Raw genomic sequence first — 18,382 nt, 5'->3', positions numbered from 1 at the left:
CTACAGGAACTGCTGTTGTGCCCGACCAGTGGAGATCTCATCAAGTCTCCCGGGAGGTATATGCAGGCAGAAGGAGGTCCGTGTTTCGCTCATGTCGAAAATGCTCCTTTCAATTTCATTTTGCGTCCCGGGTACCGCCCACTGTGCTGCCTGCCGATTCACGTCGATAGGTGACGGTGGGCCGGATGGCCTGCCATAGAGATAATGCAGTCCCTCGTGGCCTCTATTAGTCGTCGAGTGACTGTCAGCACGATCGAAACCGTAGCGATCCCACAGAGCTGGCTGGCTTGCGGCGCGTCCCATACCGAGTCCGATATCGTCAGGCGGAGCCGACTTCCACCGGCACTGAATATTCTCAGGCGGAGCGATGACAGGCCTCAAACTAGGCGACAGCGGCAGTGCGGTGTAGCTTCGGGACTGGCCATGCCGTGCGGAAGAATCGAGTCCAGAGGGCCGTTCGTGCCACGGTGACACTCCTGTCTGCATTCCTGCCTGCGGTCGAATTCCAGGCAGATCTCCTTTCACTTTCGTATCACGCATTTCTCCAGCAACCTCTTGCACCAAGCTGGATAGTCCTTCAAGTAGCAAGTAAGACGCCGAGAACAGCGACGACGCCGGGGCTTCAGCCTTCAGCGCGGCAGAGCGATCAGCTATATTCTGCATAAAGTCTCTGTCGGGCGCGGATGCAGTCTCTCGAAGCCAGTCATATGCGTGGTCGCCCCCACGGCCCCCGATAGGAAGGAACCCTGCGGAAGAGGAAGTTGTGGGCTCTGGCGCGCGCTTCTGCTGGTGAGAAGTGAACAAGCAAGGGGAAGACGGCGTAAGCAGACGGGACGGCAGCGTGCACTGTGGAAGTATCCGGTCCGATTGGTGCTCAGCCCGGCCTGGCCCTGGCTTCCGCTGTTGCAACTGTTGCAGCTGGAGGTGTAAGAGTTCTCCGGCAAGCTCTTCTTTACATTTTTGAGTGTCAAATGCGAAAAGACGGGGTGGCATCTCGTCCTCGAATTTATTGTCGAGCTGAAGCTTTGGACTAGGAAGGCAGAGCCTCGGCAGATCGGGAAGAGATTCTCTGGCGTCAACGCCGCTTCTGAAAGGCTGCTGCTTCCCCCGTGCAGGAGAGCTATCCGGAATTTGGTACCGACGCCCACCGGGACTCGTCCTGTACCATTGTCCAATCTGGTGGTGCTGCCCCGATTCTCTTAGCATCCGCACCGTTTCCTTCACTTCAGAGATCGTGGTGGATTCATCTACAGATGCGTACGGCGTCGGCGCCGTCGTGGGCAGGTTGGGATGAGAGCCACCTACTTTGAACCGGTGATCTCCTGCGCCACCGTGCCCCCGGTCTCTCCCGCCGTAGACTTGTTGACAGTGGAAAGAGCTTCCACTCTGATGTAAGCCGGATAGCATTGAAGGCGGATGACTCAGCGAGAAAGCAGTAATCTTCGTAGGGCGTTGCCCGGAGGCACACGTTGATGGATCAGGTTGGTACGCCGCATCATGAACAACAAGTTGGCGATCGCCATGGCTGCAGAGAAATTGGAAATCAGACCAGATGCAAGCACCAAGCGTTTCGGGAAACGAACAAAACCAATCCAACTTTTACTGACGGCTCGTTGAGGGTGACACTCCGCTGTACGGGCTCTCATCCTCAAGCGTTGGGGCGATTCTCGCCTTGTCTGCATAGACTCACCACCAAATGGAGCAGATGTCGCTAAGCTCGCACAGCAGGAGATCCGACAGCTTGTAGTAATGAAAAGTCGACGGTGTCAGAGTCGCGCCGTACCTGTGCGATGGAACACAATACGCGGAAGGTTCACGTGAAGAGATGCCCTTGCTCTGGTTCGTTGTCTTGTATCACTTTTCAGGAAAGAGTTCGTAGGATGAGTGTTGATAACGACAGTGTGTGCTCCAAAATCGATCAAGTACATCTCCTTTGTTAAATCTATAAAGAGTTGCAGTCAACACGACACTTTATCCCTTGCTAGTCGCCAATCCTGTTTACTGGAGGAAACCTTGGAATTGATGGCCAGACGACTTAGCGTAATCGGCATGGTTACGAATGAGACATATGAAGATCAACTGTGTATTACATCGCCCTGGTGTTTGCCCAGTCGCTCGCAGCACCAGCGCTGCGCCTCAATATGGTACAGTGCATTCTCTGCAGTCGTCCCTTATGGCAGCAACAACCAGAGTCATTTCATACGACTGCTGGAGAGAATGTGCACTAAAATAGAGGAACGACAGTGACTATGTTACAGCGTCCTCCAGACAGATATTCATAGTCAGCACAGTGGTAAAATTCAGTGAGGGAAACCGCCTACACGAATGCCCAGAGATCTCTCTTCTAGTGGGAGCATCACGCACCCAACCATGTATCACCTTCGGTTATGATAACTTACATATCAACGAGTTTTCCGCGTAACTGGGAAAGCAGGACGGCCCGCTGATTGCATGCAAGCACGTTGGTGACTAGAGACCTTAACTCCGCCATCCTGCGGAAGCGGTGCCGCATACAGCGAACAAAAGGAAGGCCACATGAATCACGGATACGACAAGACTGGCTCACATTCGATGGAATAGTTTCGTGGTATCGCAGAGTATGGCATCCGCTGAGCTCTTGGGTACCCTCTCTACGGGTGTTAGTTATCGTATTGTAGAGCAGCTGATTACTGGATGGTGAGAACAGGCAATGCTGAAAAGGCTCATACAAACGGACCTGTGGAACGATATCAAACATACGAGCGAAGTATGCACAACGTCTGCATGCACTATGGTTCTCTACAGGTCAATGAGACACCTCCCCACGGCCTGCCGGACATGGAAACCGTGGTATCCAGCTAGGTGTCCTTTGATGGCGAGTGCAGGTGGTCCGAGTATGGCTTACGTCTTTATTTTAGTGAGGCCTTGAGGCCTGCCTGATCGGTTCTGTGCCTCGGCAGACTCGTCCCTGTTCCCGGAAATCCCTTTATTAGGCACGGGCTGGCTGACGTGCGCAGCCTCGCCCAGGCGGAGATACGGAGGCAGGCCTGACCCCTCTAAATCGCTTTCTTCTCCACCTTCAAGTCCCTCTATCCCCTCAGGGATTTCTCCCTGCAGGAGTAGCTCCAGATATGCAAGAGCTGCAGCGGCTGTGGCCGCTACCGTGGCATGCAGCACCATTGGGTCCCGAGGAGTATGTTGGTTTTGCCAGGCCGCAGCGAGGCGAGATGCGCACGGTTGAAGGAATCCGCCAGCATACTGGAGGAGACAGCGGCTAACGGAAAGCTGGACGAGGTGGCAAAGGCAACCAAGGGTAAATGACCTGCAGAAAAAAGAAATGTTCCTCATGGCAGCTCTGTGAACACTTGATTCCGGGTGGTCTTTCTCTATAAGGCAAAGACACTGGCTACTTTCCCCTTGCGAAGTGAACAACTGACTCACCTGACGCTGACAGGTCCATGCCGCTTCAGAGACAGAGCGCATCCATAGCGACCGCCTGCAAAGTGGTCCGGCGCGTCTCCTTTTGCAAGAGCAATGCGAATACGGAGAGCGACACCACGAGCTATGGGAAGAGCAGTGGCGGCCGCAGCCGTGACGTCCGCGCAGGTGGGAGGTGACGAAATGTTTTGCGGGCCTGTCAGGGGAGATGCACTCATTACTGACGAAGGAGAAGAACACGGCGAGGTCAAAGACGTTGGCGCCTGCTCCAGCGGCGCGCCACACGCACGCACACCCGCAGCCTCGCCAAGGCGGCTGTGCTCAAGACCTTGAGAAATAGAAGACGCATAAGTCGTTGACGTGTTTCCCCTGAGACCGCTCTCCCCTTCTGTGGGTGGATGGATATCCCCTGAAGGCTGGACTTCTGACCCCCCGAGTTCCCCGCCCTTCCAGGCACCAGTGCTCTCCTTGCCACTTGAAACGCCGGGCTTTTCGGCCACAGACAAAATTGCAGGCGTCTTGGGTTTCGGCCAAATTGGCGTTGCGGGCGCGTCTCCAGTATTTTCCTCTTGGGTCTGCTTGCCTGTTCCATTTGTCTCTCGGTTCTCCCCCAGCCGGCCCTGACGCTCTCCATCCTCCACTTGAGCCGCATTGTACGCCTCCAGAAAGACACTGCGAACCAGGACGCTTATAGCTTGTTCCTGCTTAAGTTGGCGGTCGCTTAATGTCGACACTCGAGAACCAGGTGAGGATTGAGACGAGCAAGGCTGCTCCCCTGCAATCCCTGAACTTCGGTGCCTTTCGTTTACGGTGCTCCTGTTCTGATGGGACTGATGCGCTTCAGATAAACTGGAGGGCAACCTGTCTGTGCCTGCAGAGGTAGGAACTTCATTTGCATCTTGCGAGCACCGGCTGGAATCGACCGTAGCAGCAAAGCGGATAGCTTCGTCGGCAGCGACTGCCAGTGCTAGGAAAAAGTTTGGCGATGCAGCAAACATGGCGTTGAATGACGGCGCTGCTCTCAACTCTTGAGGCTTCGGAGACAAAGGCAAAGGTGGCGAGTGTAGGAAATCATCGTGAGGGGAGTGCTTCGGGGTCCCTTCCGGCGTGCAAGTGAGGGAACCCCCCTGTGCGTCAGAGGGCGTTACTGGCCGTGCAAGGCGTGCTTGCTGACACGCTTTCTCGAGGAAAGTGCTTCGGCATCCCACACTAACCGATGACGACTGCGACTTCTCCTCCAACAACGCGGGCGACAGCCTTGTCCCACTGCTCCCCGCAAGCACAGGACGGCGTGATCGGTCTTGCTGCCAGCCTCTCCGTAGCAGCCTTCGCAGCTTTCGGAGCAGAACGCTCGTGAACGGATCTACTCCGGAAGACGATTGAGGGAGGTCTCCATATCGTTCGTCGCCAGATGTATCCTCATCCAGTTGCAGAGGGGGCATGTGGTTCGGGCTGTTCAGCTCGTGTAGGATTGTTGCGACGAGCGAGAGGACCGTCAGGTAGTCCTCCAGCTCTATCCAGACAGATCGCGGGTAGGGATCCTCTTCACTCTTTGGATCTATCCATCCTTCGAACCTGTGGACCGGCGCATGAGTATTCACAGAAAAGGCGCCACAGAATCGGTTTCGACGATTCAGTCAAGTAACGGCAGCTTCGCCGGTGCGCTTTCACAACGACTATGCTGCGTCTGTCTCCGGCCTAAGTATGCACTGAGCCGCTCCAGTGGCAACCCTGTACTAAAACTGCAAGCACCGGAAGCGTTGGTCCGGGACCACTTGAGGAAAATACTGGCGCTTTGCTGGGGTATGCTGGATGGCTGAACATCTCCTCATCGGCAATACCAAGAGCTGCACCGAGGTGCTGTGCAATAACCTACCACGATGGCTTGTCCTTGAGATACACCACCATACGGGAGTGGTTCGTCTTCTCGACTATGAAGATGTCCGTTAGAATGCGGAAGAAATGCAAGGCATTCTTTGTAACCAGTGTGCTTGGCTCGAACAGCTTGAGGCGCCTCACGACCTCGCTCTGGTAGGGCCGGATCTGCAAGGAGACGTGCAGAGAGACGGCGATGGCACCACACTGCCGAGACGGGCGGACCCAGAACACCGCACCGCGATATGGCTGCCTAGTGCCAAAACGAGCAGAAAGGAAGCAGAGCGTTGCTTATTATAGGGGAGACAAGTTACGCGACGAAGAATGACAATTCAAGTACGGTGGCACCGTGAAAGCAAGTGAGTGCCGGCCAAACACAACAGAGAGGACTGCATCGGTCGAGGTGACGCCTTCGAAAGGGTCTGCACATGGAGTGCATCACCTGACCATGTGGAAAAGCTTCTCGAGTAAGTGTGTGTTTGCAGTTGAAAAGCAGATATCCTACCTGATCGGCGTACAACGATGTCACAGCCTGCGTAAGGAAACGAATGTCCTCTGGCTGAAGCAGACGGGGATCTGGTCCATACGATGGATGGGCCGCACTGTGGCTCACGATCATCGTGGCCCTGGGATTCGATGCTGTGAGCACAGAGAGAGAAGACCAGCCAGCCACACTGATCCTAGAGCTCTGCTGTCACTCGCCAGGTGAATTCTCTTTGCAATCAGTCCACGGCTCTGCCTTGACACCTGCCGACGACAACGATTGCCACCTGTAACATGCCGCCACTAGTGGGTGAAACCTGCGCTCTACAATTCTCAAGCGTGCGAAAATTGCCCGCTCCCTCTTTCGGGATCGGCACACCTTGCTACTGTGTACACGACGACTACGGCCTCGAGCAAATGTGTTTGAACTGCAGCCAGCTCCCCCCCCTCCCCACGCCGTGCGGCCGCATCCGCTAGCCGTGCACGACAGTGTGTGCAGCAGGAGACTGGGCCAGAGGGCAGGCGGAAGGGACTGAGGCTGCCCATGCTTAGGCAGCTTTCGGGAAAGGCAGAGTCCCGTGCCTCTGTGACGGATGCAGCTCTGCATCCCTGTGCATCATGCGCGGCCGCAGCTGGTCCCAGTGACTCCATCGTTTCTCACCGTCACTAATGGAAGGAAGGTATGTGACGCCATCTGGGCCGAGATACGGGTGTTCCCAGTTTACTCGTTTGTTTGTGCAGGTTGCAGCTTTAGACTCCGACCCTTCCTGTCGCGCGTCCGCGGAATTTGCGCCGTCTGCATTTGACACCTCCGCTTGTTGGCCTGAACTCTGTCGTGGACGGCTGAAGTCCTGATTCGTCCGCCTTCCCCAAGTGAATCGACTTCTGCCAGTCCGCAGGCCGTCTGCCTCCCCACCGCCGGGTTCCCCGCATCCCTTGACATGGTCCGCCATGCTGTCCCTCCTTTTCGACCAGGTAGAATATACCTGAAGCACAGAGGATGGTTCTCCCCGAAACGTCCTGATGAACGTCGTTGGGGCGAGCCCACAGAAGAGCTGCTCGATGCAGCAACGCGTCTGAGCAACGGGCGCTTCCGGCGCTCACTGAGCTGCCGGGCGATGTTCAGACGCCTAACAAATTCGCAGTCTTCAGCTTAACAGATCTCCTCGACCAGCCACTCAGCCCAGATGACCCACAGGGCGAGTTACTACTCTGTCGAGCTGCAGCAAATCTTCGACTCCTGTCGCATCTACACAGTTCTGTGCGTCAGAGACCTAGGATCGGGGCTTGCATGGCTCTGCTGCGCTTTGGCCTTCAGACAAGCACGCCTTCCAGAAAGTTTCCTGGCACTCAAGTGCGGTGACCAAGTTGCAGACGAACGGTCTCCGTCCTCGACCAGGGGACTTCCAGGCACTGCGTTCCGTAGAAACGGTGTGCCACTAAAACAGTCACGTGTTTCAGCCGCCGCTGGCACACTTCCCGTATTTCGAGGCGGAGGTGGGACGGGATGCGCGCCACTAAAACACGTTCGACGAACTTGACTGGAAATTGCACTGTCAGCTACACGCCACGGATTAATCACAGAGGAACGCAGAGCCGAACCCCAAGCGCGGATTAACAAAATCGCTGCAAAGTATTGGCTGCGTTGAGGGTCGCGGCGGACAGGGCCTCCGACACCACCGAAAACAAAACAGTCACCGGACGAAGGCCAGTTTGAAAGCACGGCGCGAAGGGAGGTTTGAAGAGAAGCTAACCAGTTTGCATCTCTGTGATGTTGCGATCACGCGCTTCTTTCCCAATTTGGTCGAATAGGCGTGCGCATTCTAGTGACGTCGCCGCAGCTGCCACACGAGAGTGGAGGGGTGAGAATGCACCGGTAGCGTGTTAGTCTGTAAAGTAGCAACCCAGTGCTTAGCGTTTCACGGCTAGTCGATCTGTTTCAAACGGCTATAAGTTCTACACACCCCCGTCCGTTCTGCCGGGGTCTCATACGGTTCAAATGACGGCTCCGCGTGAGTGAGTCCACCTGGCGTCGGCGCGTACACAAGGCATTCTGCAGAGCCACACACGCTCAGCCAGGATGGAGGTAGCCCGGAAGTGTATCACGAGAATTCATCGAAAAATGACTCAAACGGACTCAATATGTCGCTTGCCCCGCATGTAGTCCTTCGCAAATCTTGGCAGTGGATTCAGGCCCGCGCTCGAGTGTAGAAACACGATCTCCGCGGCTCTCGACAACCCTGCGCGGGCTTGGGGGTTTGAGCATGCTATCTAGAACCCTCGGCCGAGATGCCGTCACCGTGGCAACACGCCGCTCTACGGTGTTTTGCCCTCTCCTGTGCACGTCGCGGCAGGGCGCAGATGTGCAATGCGCCAGTATGGGGTCAGCGAGCTGTAAGACAACCCCGCTTGGTTGTATGCGCCACATTCGAGGCCGGATATGCTGGCAAACTTCCCAACCGATGTTGCTCACTTAGGCAACTGTAGTGAAAAACTCTCAAGGACTCAGGGTTGTTCTCTATGACAGCAGTAGAGGACACACACGGCGAGACCCCTGCAGTCGCGAACCCTCGTCGCCCGCTGGCCTCCGCTCGAGCTCGCCGATTCCGCTGATTCACTCAAGGCTACTATTACGGGGGCGGCGCGTCCAGGCAGACGCGCGGAGACCCTGCGGCGATGCACACGGACATTTGCTTTTTAGACCTACTTGGAGTCTAGAAAATGCCCCTCTGGTGGAGGGGAACGGGCGCGGAGGATCAAATTTACTCCGCTCGTATACGCGCACGGGCTCGTTCGCCATCCAGGCGTTACCAATTCGGCGTGTAGACGAAGAGTCGGACTCGGCGCGCAGCGCAGTTAAGGGACTGCCCTCGACGACGCCTGCGGAGCTTGCTGCCGGTCAAAGCCGCGGTGAAAGCCGCGACAGGAGCGCTGCAGAAGCGGCCTGCGGCGGCCAATATTAGATCCTGTCGAATGCTGTACGACTTGCGGCAACGCTTGTCCGCGGCTTCTATTCCAACCGTCGAGGGGAGATTCCGCGAGCTACCGAGGCGTCGTAAGGACGCTTTCGTGAGATTGAGTCGTCGTCACAAGCGTGCGACCACGCGTACAGCTGTTTTGGCAGGAATCGGACTGAGAGAAAATTATGGGCTCGCTGCAAATTTTTCAAGTTGCGCGTGGAACTGCTGTTTTCTTCTGCCTTCTGAGCACGAAAGTGGCTGGTCTGTTTTATGACGGGCCACACCACGGTGAAATGCTTTGACGACTTTTCTAGGCGAACGACTTTTTTCTCGCCTTCCTGCACGTTCTTCGTCGCTATTACGTCACCGCTGTTTCCGCATCTTCATATTTTTGGTCCTCTAAAGTTTCTCGACGCTGTCCAGGCTGTGAGCTGTCGCGGCTCGGCTGTTGGTTTGTGCAATCAAATGTCCCAGTTTTGCGTCACCTCGTCCTTTTTTGAGCTGCTGCATGTATTGACCTTCTGAGCGCATGGCGAGTGGTTTTCGCAACGGCCTTCGACGCCCTCTTATCATCTGCAAAGAAGTTTCGCGCCAGTGAAGTATTGCGTTTTTCGACTCTGGGTCACACTACGAGTCAGGTCGGAACAACAGTGACGTCCGAATGTTTATGCAGGTTTTTCGTTGGCGGTGTGCTCCCACAATTCTTGTATGACTGCAGGTGTCGCATCATTTTCTTCCGCATGAGGGACGTTACGGCACGTTGAAGGGCTTTTCATTCTGCACAGATAGCAGGTGACTGTATTCCCGCCACCTCTCCTTGGATCCGCGGGAGGCTTCAACAGACTTTATCGCGGAGCGGTTTGCGCCGCGGATTAGATCGGATCTCCGAGCACCCATCACGCCCGAAAAGTGATTGCTGCATACTCCTCTGAAATGGTTTCACGATCTAAAGAACCTGGGCTGCGTATGTTTTTCGTCCATGACATGTGCTGCGGTCGGAGAAGAAGAGATTGTGGCAGGTTCTGGGTTTGATCTGTTCTTACCGGGACAACTGTTCGCATTCCGCCTCGTCTGGAGTACGGGTGACAGCGTCGCCTATTTCGGAGGAGGGCGTTTGGGTGTGGGTGTGGTGCCTGCTAACCAGGATAAACACAGTTCACACCACAACGCTTGGAGGCGTAGAAAAATTCTACAGATGAGGTGACCATCCATCTGTTCATGGCCGCAGCTAGATGCTCCGCTGTTTCAGGTTCTTTTCCTCGGTGATCCGGCAGTGTCGCGTGAGCCCCGAAAGGCATTTACCTTGTCTGGCGCACTGGTTCATAGTACCGATACGTGCAGTGTGCAGAGCAGATCGCGGGGGGAGTTTTATGGTGTATAGGCAACGATTTTCACCTCCGTGTAGTCTGTACACGAAGCGGCTTCTCACCGGGATTGATAGTGGAACGTCTCCCGTTCCTGATCTGTATTATGAGGCACGGCATTTCTGAGGCCGGTTTGAGAAAAGTTTTGCGCTGACGCCCAGGAGCTCAGTCCGCTGACTGCCGTCCCCTTCGCGGCCCTGGAGGCAGCATGAGCGCCGGTGTGTTGCCGGCGGCGACCGCCAAATCGCCTGCCGCAAAGAAGAACGTTGAGAAAGGCGACCGTCTAGAAGGTGAAGCCGCAGAACCTAGTGTCGATCCGGCGGAGAATGACATCGATGGCGAGGAGACCGATTCCTCCACTCCGAGCTCCGCCGAGGAAAAGGATGAATCCCGCGGGGGGTCGTCATCGGGGAAAACAAAAAAACTGAGCATGATTGGCAGAGAATTCCACCGTCGCACCTCGCAGATGCTCAGTACCATAAACACAAAGATGAAGCGCTCTAATTCCCGTGGCCTGCAAAATGTGGGTATCGCGTCGACAGGCGAACGCAGCGCCGCTAACACCACCAGTACAGGATTCTTCTCCCCGCCTTCATTTCAACTTACACAAATCATCCATGACGCCAAATGCTTTCTCCCGCGCTTGGGACACGCCTGTGTGCCTGCTGGCGGCGACATCCTCATTTTCGGCGGCACAAACACCAGCAATTCTGTCACCAACGACTTCTTGCGCTACCTCCCAGGAATGAACGTCTTCGAGCCGATCAAGGTGAGTGTCTTCACTGACATTCGCCCCCTCGGAGACGCTTCTGCGGAGCAACGGGGATCCAAGCCTGCGTGCGTCCATGCCATTCCGCTTTTTTTCTGTTTCTGAGATACGTACATGTACATGTATTTATCCACAAAGACAAGAATAGTCGCTAAGCGTATATGCAGAATTGGACAGCCCTACGGTTCGCGGTGGCTCACTGAAGAAAGAGAAAGTTCGAATCTCGAGGTGTAGAGAAAGCTGAACCCACGCATTGTTAGCCCGCACGAATCTTCGCGGTCCGACACAAATAGCAAACACTGGGCGCCGGAACTCCGCGATGGATCTCGTGATTGGTTTCACGTTGTCATTGCTCCCCCTCCTCCTCCCCCCATCGCTGTTTTCGAGTGTGTCAGCTCTCTAATTTGAGTCGTTCACGTACATGCGATGCGTTCAACAGGGACAAGGTGACACGCCCTCTGCTCGAGCGTACTGTACGATAGTCCCGTGGGTGGCTGCTGGAGCAGGTAAGTTGGCACTGCAGTGCGTTGTTTCCAATTTTCCCCAGCGTGAAGTGCTCGACACACCGCGGAGCGATCAGAACACCCCGACGCAGAATGCTAGCACACGCTGTAGCAATGCACGTTATTCCGTTCATGCACTCTCCCGAAGCAAACACATCCAAAGTTCATGTTCCGCCCCAGATCTCTTTCCGGTTCACCACGGAGACTGTTTCGTAGTCGTGCACTCCCAGTTTCTAGTCTTGGGGCGCCAGAGGACACGCGGTCACTGGGTTCCAGTTGGAGCCCGCTGCATTGACAGTTTGCGCACGCCTGACACGTGGGCTGGGACGCTGTTGCGTGCACATCTGCGTCTTTCCCTCAGCGCGGGAGCAGCTGCTTTTGTTTGGCGGTTTTGACAACTCCGTGGCGCTCTCTTCGACGTACAAGTTCGATCTGTCCACGCGAACCTGGTCCGCCGTCCAGACGATGAACAGACCGCCCGCGCGATACGGACATGTGTCTGTCGTCAGCGGCAATAAAGTATACATCCACGGAGGTGAGCCTTTGGGAGCGGGCACGATGAATACGCGGTTCGCTGTCATCTCGCAAGTTGGCTGGAGGGGCAAGAGGAGTGCGACACAGCTGTGTCAGCTGCACTCACTCAGCAGGGCGCTGGCGCCGCTTTCTTTGGCAGGCGCGGAGGGCCTAGTTCCATGCTAGCCGTACTGAGGACGACTGTGTGATGACACGGAAGCACTCTAGACTGTCTGGTGGAGTTCCGCCGGAGGAGCGAGCACCCATGGGTCGACCGGGGCGTGCGTGGGTTTTCGTGCATGATCCGACAGGATACACTGGCGACTCGGTGCTGGACGATATGTGGGAGTTCGACGGCTCAGAGTGGGCCAAGGTGAAGTACCGTCCCCCTCGAGGAGCCCCTGCGCCAGGCCCCTCAGATAAGATTAGCATGCCTGCCAGGACCAGCCACTCAGGATGCATGTGGATACATTCGCAGCACAAAGTCCCGTGCTTCTACTTCTTCGGAGGAGATCTCTCAGGTGAGAGTTGCAGGCAGGCGGAGGACTCTCTGAAGTGGGGGGCCTTCCGGGCGCGCGAGAGCCTGTGCCCAGCGATTTGGCGTGGGCGTGTCCGAACCGCGCAGTGGGGGGGCCTTCTGTGCTGTAGATGGGCAGTAAATGTTCAGCGTGCTCTTCGTTGCGGCCTCAACAAGACAGCAGTTGTTTCGCTCAAGTATCCGTGTGTCGGGCGAGTGCCTCTCACGCGGGAATGTGTGTCGCGAGGTCGCTCGTTCTGGTGAGTACCGGTCTATGCCATAAAGACTCGCGTTTTGGCGGCTTCACTTGCAGCCCTTCCTTGTGTGGGCGTGTCTCCTGTAGGCAGCGGGACGCCGGTGAATGATCTCTGGATATTCACCCTAAGTTCTTGTCGATGGAACAGGATCATCGACTACGCCGGCTCTCCTCCGCCGCCGCGTTTCAAGTACGCACGCGACACGCTTCGCAGGAACGCAACGCGGATGCCGCGTTCCGCAGTTGGGTCGCCTCCATTTCCATTTCCGTTTAGGGTTTAGGGATGTGTGGCGCTGGAGGCGCTTTTGTGTGCGGCATGTCGTGTGTTGGCGAACCATGCAACTTGCGACGCTTCATGGATTGGTCTGCAGGGCCGAAGCGTTGCGCCCCCCCCCCCCCCCCCCCCCCCCCCCACGGAGGGGCTGCGGCTCGTGTGTGGGGACTTTATGGTCATCTCAGCGCACGCTTTGATGAATCCGACATCTTTACATTGCGTGTGTTTTCTCTCTCAGGCATGGCTCTTGCCTGTTTGACAACCATTGGATGCTCATCTGCGGCGGCCTGACACACGGATGGTTTTCCAGTTCCGTGCTCGCCGGTGAGTCCTTCTCTTTAGCTTTGCCACCACGCGAGCGGCATGAGTGATGCAGCCTGATTCTCGCGTGAGAAACGTGTAAGAGTGCGTTCGGCGGCGAAATTGAGAAGCTTGGGTAGGAGAACATGGAGTTATGCGACGCGTATCGTCACTTGCTTACCATGCGTGTAGCAACGGTGCAGCGGGGTTTCTCTGTTTATCATCTTTTTTTCTGGGCTTGTGGTGTCATTCCTTCCAGATATGTATGCATACGATATGCAAGCAAATTGCTGGTTCTCAGTCAATCTCCAGTCTGTCTCGAACCCAGCAGGCGTGGAGCTTTCAAACCTTACGGTGATCCAAAGCTCCAGAGCAGTCTACTCGTTCGGCGCCCGGGAAGAGGGTGCAAGCTGCACAGAAGCAACTTCCGATGTCTTTCGGCTTTCGCCGTTGATCACCTTCGTCAGCTTCAGCGCGCTTCGGCACCAGGTAACCTTTTCAAAAACACACGAGTAAATCTGTTGCAGTTTTGCGTCGTGCGCAAAACGATTTCGCGCCTACAGTTTGTCGTCGCTATTGTGTTCTTGACCTAGGAGCTCTGCGTGTCTGCCTTTGACTTCACCGTTGCTTGCAGAAAGGATAATGCTGGCAGTCAGTACACGTGGGGCGCGTTAGATGTGAAATGCACGGTTTGGTGAGAGTCGAGAAGTGTGGACGTTTTGATGTAGGCTGCCCACTTGATAGGTATTCCGTGTGCATATGTGGTGGTGTGTTGTAGGTAGAGGCTCTGGACGAGATCATCAGACTGGGTGTGGAGCCGCAGGGCGAGGAGAAGAGCATGAAATTGAACCAAGTCCAGTCCGCGCTTCAAAAGCTGAGAGACGACGTGGTTGCCTTGCGGACGGAGAATGAGAGCCTGAAACTACGTTTAGCAGAGGTTGAGTGTTTGGTTAAGGGCGGGTCTAAGTCTGCCGCGAGCGTGGGCGCCGACAAACACGCGTCTGTAATAATCGAGACTGATCAGCCAGATTCCACAGATTCCGCAAATGGCGATCAGGAATAGGTGTACCGTGTGTGTGAATCAGGGTTAGGAGGGCGTGCCAGGAGCAACAGGAACTGATGCACTGGAGCAGACCTTTAGTGGGCGCCTGCATCACGTCGCGACGTCCTCCTCCTGTGAGTAGTTGTGATCTGCGTCGGTTGCTTTGAAGTTATTGTAGCACACGTGTTGTAGGCGGTTCACGGCCCGGCGCGCTGTGCAGCTTGATCACGCGATATGACCGCGAACGGGGTGGCCTTCGATCAGCGAGAACCACTGAGACCCGCGAGACCCCATGGCCCGTGTGCAGTGGGGTACGCGCCTGGCGGGGGATGTGTACCAATGGCCTCTGCGTATTGCCTTATCTAGCCTCTAGAAGTGGTTGTGGTGAGTCGTTGCTTGGGGGGTGCGAGGAGATTCGTCAAGCGGTGCTTTTTTATAGTCAGGCTGTCGGTGTGATGGGTGCTTTTTTAGTAGAGCTGCGACGTTACTCAACAGTACCGGTATTTTCACTTCAGTGATAACGCCCTTTGTCGCAACGACTCTGGTGTTCGAGCGGACCTGAGATTATGAGTCGTCCGTGTTGCGATCTATCTGAAGAAAATCTCCGGTGGCTTATTCATTGTTCACACTGCGTCGTGTAATCGGCTGTGTTAAGATGGTTTAATGGTGGGATGAAGATGCGATCATTGTCTAGTCCCAGGGAGCGGGGTAGGCATTTGCGGCGCAGGCCTTCCAAGGGAGCATCAACAGCAGGTAGTTTTTTTCAGTGGTTGGGCATGACCAGTTGCTGTGCTACTACACTCAGGGGAAGCCTCGGCACCAAAGATCGCTGTTGGACAAGATTGTGGTGTGGGAGGGACTTGGGGCCACGGCTCTCGCGTCCCGCATCCATGCAGAGGGTGCATTTCCTGTGTCGTCGTATACGTCCTCACAGTTTACAGCTAGCGGTGGCAGTAATGGAGGATTCGTAGGTTTTGTATCCCGCACATCGCCTTGCTCGCGGAAGGTGTTAGACGGTGCCACACCGGACTCCTGCGGGAGAACTGATTAACGGTGGCGTTATGCGCCGCGAGGGAATAGCGCCGGCGGCGCATAACGCCACCGGCGTTATTCCCTCGCTATGCTGAGATGCTCCACTTTTAAAATAAGTACAGTGCAAAGGCTTCCATCCCCATGCCCTCATATACAGCTGGCGCAGTGCAATGGCACGACGGTTCGAACTATTCGGTGACAGCGCAAGAACCCAGTTCTCGTCGAGTGAGCGAGACTGCCTGCAAAAAATCAAAAGCTATCATATGTCTGTTATTCCGACTATGCGGAATTTCTGGTGCCCTTGACTGAGAGGAATGTTCGTCTCAGTTGTCTTTTGAACGGCAAATCTGAGGAAGACAATTTGGCTTAATAAATGCTCTGTGTTTCGCTGTCGACGCCAATCTTGCAACAGTGGCGTGTCCCGGTAGTGCTGTTCCCTTTAACATCAACATTCGCCGTAGTCGGCGCCTGCAAGAGCAGTTTGCTTTTCGTTTTGCAGGTGAGACGGAAAGCCGAGTACAAGCAGTAGGCCAGCAAATTCGTACAGGAATGGTTCTAGCATTACCTTTAGGGCCTTGTGTGGCGGCGTCTCGGTCGTTGCAGCAGGGCGTCACCACACGGTTGAAGAAGCATGACGTCAGGCATCTCTGCGGATGCTGCGTCGGGCTGCTGTAGTCTGTTGCTGAAGTGTATATCACACGTGCAGTGCAGCTGTGACCACAGGACGATATTCAAGGTCTGTGTGGCGGTCTTCCCGATTCCCCTTGCGTACGACGTACACAAATATATCAACGTGCTTTAGACGCTTTGTTCACACTTGCACAAGAGCTCCTCTTCTCATCCTCGCTGTTATGGCACGAACGTCGTCCCATCACGAGTGCAGCGTCATCAAGAGGGCGCTGCAAAAGTGCCTGACTCGGTCGACGTGTTTGGAACGACTGCCGCAGACAAGAACATGAGGACAGGAAAAGCAGCAGACGCCGCGCGTTTCGAGCAGATGATCCATAACTTCCCGACGAGCTTCATAGTTATGCCCCATGTACTGCGGCGTTCAGTTACTGAAGCGCAGTGCACTTGAGTTCTACCCCCATAGACGCTCCACTTGAGTTCTTACGGCTGGGGTATCTTTTGCCACCGTCAGATTGCAGGCGAAGGGCGCTGCACGGGAACAGGCAGGCTGCCGCGGGTCTGGGTGGGACAGCTAGCACCGCTTCGAGTGAGGTTCGGTGCACCAGCGTGTCTCCCCATTTCGATTAGCGCCACGTAGGGTTCATGCGCTATAAAGGCTCACTGACATCCCGGTAGTGCACTAAGTGCCCTTTCAATCCAGTAGCAGACAGGAATAGGCTTCTAAGGTGGTCTCTACGTAGGAAAGCCGCGGTGTCCGTTTTGCTGGCGGCAAAGCATCTTCCTTCCAGCTAACAGTCAATCCTCTATCCGTAGAGTACCCACGAAAAGCCTCTGACGGACGGGAGGTGCGTGTTTCGCATTTGCTTTCTGCTCAGAGTAGTGTATTTTGGCTATTCCATCCAAAAACACGAAGTGACGGTCACCGAGCATTCGAGTGAGCTTCCGCGCGCTGCTTACTGGGGCTGTGTGACGGAACGAAGTGTTGGAGCGCAAGATGAACGATACCGCAAAGATGATGTACTTTCGGAGTGTTTTCGGCGTCTGACCATGCTTTTTTCCGAACGTGGTTTGCCTCAATCGAGTCGTCCACTCGCAAGGGCAGTCCATATGTGCTTTTCGATGGATAGTTGTGCGAGAATGTATCGGCCTTGAGGGGGCGCTGTAGACGAATACTCGTCAGTTCGTACCAGACTATACATCGGCGGGGTCGGGTATCTACTCTCTATGCTACGCGTACTGACGTCACGGCACAGCGATCAGTGATGTGCCCCCGCACGGGTCCAAAATTTGCGGAGCTCAGCGTCTCCTGCACGACGTTTCAGCCGTTCAGGCGGACTGGGCTAGCCGCCGTCTTCCCTACGATGCCAAAAGGCAAAAAAAAAAAGAACCCATGTGAGCGTAGGGGTACATGTCCACATCACAGGCTGGCAGAGACTACCCTCGTCAACGACCCCCGCCAAGACATACCGTCTGCCCCGTTGACGGTAGGCTCTCGGCAGAAGCCCAGTGCGTGAGGCGCATCCGCTCGAGTGCTTGGAGGCCGTCGCTTTGTGACGTTGGACAGACTAGATACACCGAGTGGAGAGATAACGCCCCCGTTCACTAGCGCTCCGCCACCTCTGCCTGTCCGCTCTAGGCGGGCCGACGGCCAGCCGTCCTTTATTGCTACGACACAGCACCGTCAACATGTGCCTCCAGTAGCGCCACCTCTACTCTCTTCGCACTCGATTCCCTCCACCGCTGTGTATTCTCATCAAGCGCCACCGTCACCCCTCCTCTCCAGTTATTACAGGCGCACCCCCGTTTCAGCAAGCTTACAACACCATGGCCAGGTTGCATTGTTTCCGTGCCGACACACATACGACGAATCCTGCTACTACTTCGATATCCGCTCCGGATGCATGAGCGCGTTTCGCTGTCTGTGAAGGACTTGAAAAATGTCTTCGCTCTCTGTTTCGGCAAGAGTTTCAAGGTTTCACATAAGAGTGAATGAACGGCCATCGGCGTCGTGCCCCTCAGCCACAGACTGCGAATTAAACTAGAAATGAGGCGGGAGGAATGGAGGGGGCTTGGGTCATAGTAGTGGAGAAATATTGCCGGCCGTTCGGTAACATTTTCTTTCTGAGGCAGGGGCACCAGCCCACTTTTCTTTTGCGCGTGGACTACCTTCCCTTTCACATGGGGACGTACGGTTCATTCTGCTTTCCAATGCCATCCAAAACAGCAGTTTCGCAACCTGCGGACGACCAACGTCAGAGCCCGCCACTCCGCAAGCTGTTTGAGGACGAATGGAGGGAACACTTCACACCGCCCAACAGCAGGCAGGGATGGGCGCGCGGACCCCTGTCGGGTCAGCTGGTTCGATTCAGTGGCAAGTGCCACATAGGCAGACGAGCTCACTGGCATCGCCACGAGCGCACAGCCTCATAAGAGTCGACTCAACGAGT

The 18,382-nt window shown here is 55.5% G+C and overlaps 2 protein-coding genes across 2 annotated transcripts; one reads left to right on the top strand and one right to left on the bottom strand.

Annotated features, from left to right (window-relative positions):
- Nucleotides 1-6,728, bottom strand: BESB_065510 (uncharacterized protein; the record flags this gene model as incomplete). The annotated part of the gene is made up of 8 exons (XM_029364945.1): nucleotides 1-1,525; nucleotides 1,691-1,783; nucleotides 2,400-2,492; nucleotides 2,885-3,301; nucleotides 3,421-4,992; nucleotides 5,294-5,460; nucleotides 5,798-5,931; nucleotides 6,437-6,728. 8 exons carry the CDS (start codon nucleotides 6,726-6,728, stop codon nucleotides 1-3), a joined length of 4,293 nt encoding a protein of 1,430 aa, XP_029218528.1.
- A 3,579-nt stretch (nucleotides 6,729-10,307) lies between these two features.
- Nucleotides 10,308-14,294, top strand: BESB_065500 (kelch repeat-containing protein; the record flags this gene model as incomplete). The annotated part of the gene is made up of 8 exons (XM_029364944.1): nucleotides 10,308-10,868; nucleotides 11,308-11,374; nucleotides 11,733-11,906; nucleotides 12,196-12,405; nucleotides 12,745-12,847; nucleotides 13,170-13,255; nucleotides 13,491-13,720; nucleotides 14,010-14,294. 8 exons carry the CDS (start codon nucleotides 10,308-10,310, stop codon nucleotides 14,292-14,294), a joined length of 1,716 nt encoding a protein of 571 aa, XP_029218527.1.
- Between the last annotated feature and the right edge of the window lie 4,088 nt (nucleotides 14,295-18,382).

This window comes from Besnoitia besnoiti, chromosome VI (assembly GCF_002563875.1).
Source record: "Besnoitia besnoiti strain Bb-Ger1 chromosome VI, whole genome shotgun sequence".
Lineage (NCBI taxonomy): Eukaryota > Apicomplexa > Conoidasida > Eucoccidiorida > Sarcocystidae > Besnoitia > Besnoitia besnoiti.
Note: the sequence above shows the minus strand (reverse complement) of the source record. Positions and strands in the feature narration are given on the sequence as shown.